The sequence below is a fragment of the Populus euphratica genome, unplaced genomic scaffold (assembly GCF_000495115.2).
Source record: "Populus euphratica unplaced genomic scaffold, PopEup_1.0 scaffold60.1, whole genome shotgun sequence".
Classification (NCBI taxonomy): Eukaryota; Viridiplantae; Streptophyta; class Magnoliopsida; order Malpighiales; family Salicaceae; genus Populus; species Populus euphratica.
Window position 1 is genome coordinate 28378 of NW_011499938.1, and position 5749 is coordinate 34126.

A 5749-nucleotide genomic window follows, 5' to 3' on the forward strand; every position below is an offset into this window, starting at 1 on the left:
GCAAGATCTTCCCCTACTATTTATAGAAACTTGTCTCGCTCCCTCTTTCATTTCTATCGAAACTCCATTGGCCCACGAATTCTCCATATCCAACTAAAAAACTATTGCTCCTAGAATAACTTTATTAAGGTCAAAAAATTTAACCTTACCCGTACATGCACAAGACCCAATAAACTTACGTGTCCCTATTTTAGCACTTGAGCATGAAACTTCTCGCCTTCTGATTTGATAATAAGCTGGGCCCAATTCAGTGGGGCCCAAAGAAACCCTCTAAAAACGCCAAGTTGATAATCCCAACCAATCCCCTTCCTGTGCTGTTAAACACACCGTCTTCAGACGTGTCTTCCTCCTTCATGCGTGTCCACGGTCCTTATAAAATACTACCACGACACCACCTAGCATTCGATACCTCCATTTAAGATAAACAAAGCGAGGGCAGAGAGAGAGAGAGAGATGGATGGTAGAGGAGGGTGTTGTATTGCAAGATATTCAAGTGTTGGAGGAGGAAACGGCATGTCAAAGGTGGACCGAATCATGTTAAGGTTCAGGCCAATAGCGCCTAAACCAGCCACGGCCACCTGTGGTTCATCTGTTTCAGCTGGTGGGTCATCGCCAGAAATGAGTGACATCAGCCCTAGGTCTGGAAGAGGCAAGAGAAAGTATAATAATACCAGCAACGGTAGGAATAGCAAGAAGTGCAATAGTGGTGGTAATAGAAAAGGAAAAGTTTTAGGTGAAGAGAATAAGGCGGTGGTTGATTCTGTCGTAACTCTGCCTCTTTTGCGGGAAACACCTGATCGGAAAGATTTCGGGACGAAAGAACTCAAGACTGAAGTGTTTCCGGGTTCCGTTTCGCCGAAGCCAGTAAGAAGTAAATGGCTTAGTTTTGATGGCAAAGTGAAAGATCAAGCTGGCCATCAGAATCGCACGGTAGGCTTTGGTGTGTCCACCGATCAGGCGGTTGTGATGCCGCGAGTGGTGAATATAGTGGGATCGTGTGTGACAGTTGAATGCGTAACTGACACGTGGGTGGATGTGGATGGTTTAGGGCGTACAGATGATGAGAAGAAGATTAATATGGAGAAGGACACGTGCCCAGGGTTTATATCTGACGGTTATGGGAGGGTGACGTGGGAAAATGAGGCTTATAGGAAGATGGTGGGCCAAGGTGAGGGAGGAGATCATCAGGTGTTTGTGTGGTTGGCGATGAAGGAGAGAGTGCCGATGAAGGTCACCATAGCAGGTCTCAAGGCTTTCACATGCAGGGTTAAGGTGCAGTACCAGAAGCACGACACGTGTAGGGTTAATGGGAAGGAGAAGATTTCAATCGTTACGGTGCCGTGTGATGTGTGGAGAATGGACAGTGGTTGTTTTGCATGGAGACTGGACGTCAAGACTGCTCTTTGTTTGGGCCGGTAAAGAAGAGAAATTAAATCAAAGAAAACTCAGCTGGCGCCTATCTTGTGATTACGGTGGATTGTGCAGGTGTTTATATTATTATTATTATCATTATCGATATCTTATGACCTAATTAAGTAGATGTATTAGTTTTGTTAATTACCTTAAAACGATGCTTTAACATGCATGGACATGATGATGATGATGATGATATAACCTTAAAATTGTGGATATTCTTGGTTGGTCCAGCTTACCTGGCCAGTGTTTGCTTTTTTAGAACTTTGTACTGTTCCCCCATGTTCCTATCATGTCATGCCTCTCTTTCCTTGCTTTGGGTGTTTTATGTTCGCTCTTCAAGTATAATTTGTCGGGAAGACATTTTTGAAAGCAGAGCTTCATGTAATAAAAGATTAGTTTAAATCATTTCATTAATTATTCTCTTGCGCTTGTTTAAATCTTTGTCGCCTGTCGTATATTACGATCTCCCATGGTAGCAGGCGGGGGAGTTGCTTGGAAGTGGGCTAGCGTTTGAGGTGGTGCTTGCACGGCTTTTGATTGGGTTTCCCGTACGTTTGTTTAACATGTGTATGATAGGAGATTGTTTGGACGTAAAAAAGTAAGCTAGAGAAAGAGAGAGAGAGAGAGAGGTGGTGGTGGTGGAGGATGCCAGGGTGGCGTGGTCGTTTTCAAGAGGATTGGGGGGGTGTTCGTACAGGGCGGAAAGAAGAAAAAAGATGATGCTTGGAGACAGGGGTGAGGACATGAGCTGGGACGGGTGGATCCAGGGCTCCACGTCCACACGGGGCGGGTAATTTGAAAATCTGGAATTTATCCTTTAATGTGCTGGCATTGAGGAGGTTGATTTGAGTTTAAGAATAATAATTTTAGTTGTGATATTAAAAAATATATACATTTAAATTGTTCCAAGATGGATAAATTTTTGTATGTAAAATAATAAAAAAATAGAATATTTTAATAAATAACAAGCTATTTATTTTTTATAAAACATAGATTGAAATATAACTATGAGATTCATTGTAAAAGACAGACAGAAGCTATTTTATAAAATATAAAATCTACCATATTATCAGATTATAAGAAAATTTAAAATACATGATGAAAGTATTATAACAATTCATATTAAAATGATTAGTTTGCTCTTTTTAAAAAAAACAATGAACCAAATAATTTGTTGTTGGGTTAATATGTTCATAAGAATTTATTAGCCATTACTATATTGACGGGGTAATCCGGTTTTTTCGCATTTATGCTGTATGGTAAAATAACTATATTGGCCTTGACATTAGAATACGTGAGGCTGATTGTTCATGGGTGTTTTTATATATTCTTAATATTTTAAGGACTATAAAATGAATTAGATACCTAGGATCACTTTTATATTTTTCATTCGGGTTATTTGTTATTATCATATTTAGAGCTTTTAATTTTATAAATATAAATAATATTTTTTTAAACTAGTTGACATGTACATTACATGCCTCAACATATGATGAATATCGTGACTAGAAATGTCTAATAGTTAAACATTCTTGGGCTGCACATATGGTCAATTAAACTCTAATTTGACACCTTGCAATCTCTTTTTTTCCTCCTCTTTTCTTAGTTTCTTTTTCCCCTTTAATTTTCATGGTTGCACTTTGTCTTCTAAAAGCAGCCATTGAATTTGTTTTACCTTTATATTTTGTTATTACTTTCTTTATTATTATTTATTTTATTTTAAATAATTTATAATTTTTTTATTACACCATCTATTAAGTTTTTTTATTTATCAAATTTGATCATCATTTTTTTATTGTTATTTTTTTATTTTAATTAATTTTTATAATTAAATATTTTTTATGATTTCATTCTTTTTCAAATTTTTTTGCTATCAAAATTGATCTTTATTCTTTTAATTGAATTTTTTTTTATTTTGGTGATTTTTTAAAATTGATATTTTTTTTCTTCAGATTTTATCCTTTAACATTAAATTTGATAAGAATTGAAATTCTTAATTGAGTTTAGGTTTATAATTTCATGAGTTATGAGTTTAGAGGATTAATCTAGATTAAAAAGTTTTGTTAAAGTTTGTTCAATTTATTTTCTTTTGCTAAGCTTATGTATTTTTAGTTTCATGATATTTCATTTGATTTCATTATATATGAGTGGGGAGTTAATCACCGAAAAGATTTTTCATAATTTTAAATTTTTTTAATAAAAAACAACTTTTAGGTGCAGCTTGTAGCATAGTATATGATGCATACTTAACAAACATGTAGTAAAAGGCCTTTTACATTTTGTTCCTTAAATTTTTTAGGGTTTTTTTTAATTATTTGTTTAGTTTTCAAACTTGTTTTGTTTTAGTTTCACCTTTCACTATTTGGTTTACTAGGTATTGAATTTAATAACTTGTTTTTATTTATTTTTTATGATGTTATTTTAATTTCATGACATTGATTGTGAGTTATGCAAGTTAATCTTGTTGAATTGGACTACTTTTTAATCTTTTCTAATTAATTATTCTCTCAAATCATCATTTAATACAGAGTTGGTTGGGAATTGGGTTTTATAGTTGTTTTTAGACTACTATGGTCTCATTATTCAAGTTGCGAGTTTTGTATTAACTTGATTAATTTTTATCCTTTAATATTAGATTGATTGAAAATTTGATTTTATTTTTATTCTATTTTCTTTTTATACAGCTATATTGGTTTCCTGATCAAGTTATTTTCTTGTCTTTTTTTTATTTTTTTTCAATTTAATCTTTTAACATTTGATGAATTGAGAATAGAACTTCACAATGATATTTTTAATTTGTTTTGTATAAAGTTATCAAGATTTTATGAATTAAATCGTGAGTTATTTTTTTTAGTTGATTTTTTTTTTCAATTTTATTCTTAAATATTTGATTAATTAGAAACTATGTCGTGTGTGTGTGTGTATATATATATATACACTGTTTGCATTTTATAAAATTATCTTTAAACACTTGATTGATTGTAAATTGATTTTTATACTTTATTCAATTTATTTTTTTAGAGAGTTATTTCAATATTATGACATGGGTTTAACATATTAAACCAAATGGACTCAACTAATTTTCTTAGTTTAATCTTGTTTTGAATCTTATTCTTTAATATTGAGTTAATTGAGAATCAGGTTTAATAAAAAAAATATTTGTTTTATTTAAAGTTATCAGGATCTCATGACCTGCATGATGATTTTAATAGTTTTACCAAATTGATCTAAGTCAATTTAACATTTTGTTTCAATAAAGATATCATATTGATTTTTTTCTTAATCAGACTATATTTTATTTTATCAATTATTTAATTTATTTTTAAACTTGTTTAATTGATCAAATCATATTAAATTAATTCTTTACAGTTTTTTTTTAATTTTTCTAAAAAACACATAAATAATATTTGAATATAAAAAAATTAATTTTACACAAAGCTTAGTGCCGGCAATAATCTAGAGTTCTTCGAGAGCGTGTTTAAAATTATGATAAAGATTGATTTTTAAAATATATTTTTAAAAAAATATATTAAAATAATATTTTTTATGACACGAGCTCATAAAAATAATTTAAAAATATATAAAATATTAATTTAAAATAAAAATAAAATAATTTTTTTAAAAATATGGCTGAATCGGAAAATAAGAAGGAAAACAGAGACGGAGAGCCGTAGGTAGTAGTGTCTACGCTACAACCGTCTCTGTCTTCTGCAAGCTGTCTCTCCTGAAGCAATTTAGGCATGCAGGGAAGTAACAGTGATTTCCCCCCTTCTTAAGTCTGATCGTTTTGGAATTAAACTTGAGCAAGCTAAAGAAGTGTACTGACAATGACGGCATAGATTTAACTACAGCATCACGCAATTTGAAATGTGACTCCTGGATATTGACGGCCAGGATGACGTTACACTCAGGCATGCGAAGAACATTTTGCAGAATGATTGCTTTTGGATAGGTGACACGACCACATAGTTTTTGTTTTTATGTTTGAAATTATTCCTGTGTGAGTTGAAAAAATATTATATTTATATTTATTTAATTTTGATATGTGAATTTTAAAATAAAAAAATAATTTTAATATATATTTAAATAAAAAGTACTTGTGCAAAGGATGTTGCAATATAATATTAAAAGAACACTTACTAATGCATCTAACCCAGGTTGAAAACTAACTCATAATAATGTTGTCTTTACATTACATAATTAACTTGACGGTTTTGGAACCAATTAGGATGACATGTACAAAAACATTGTTTGACATTTCAAAAAGATTTCAAGGTAACATTTTTTTTAAAAAAATTTAGTTGATGCATGTTACGTCAGCTTGGGTTTCAGA

At 31.6% G+C, this 5749-nt stretch overlaps 1 protein-coding gene across 1 annotated transcript; it reads left to right on the top strand.

Annotated features, from left to right (window-relative positions):
- Positions 1–292: 292 nt before the first annotated feature.
- LOC105136673 (uncharacterized) lies at positions 293–1836 on the top strand. Its single transcript, XM_011042103.1, has one exon. The coding sequence runs from the start codon at positions 454–456 to the stop codon at positions 1417–1419; it is 966 nt and encodes a 321-aa protein (XP_011040405.1). The 5' UTR covers positions 293–453; the 3' UTR covers positions 1420–1836.
- The last annotated feature ends 3913 nt before the right edge of the window (positions 1837–5749 follow it).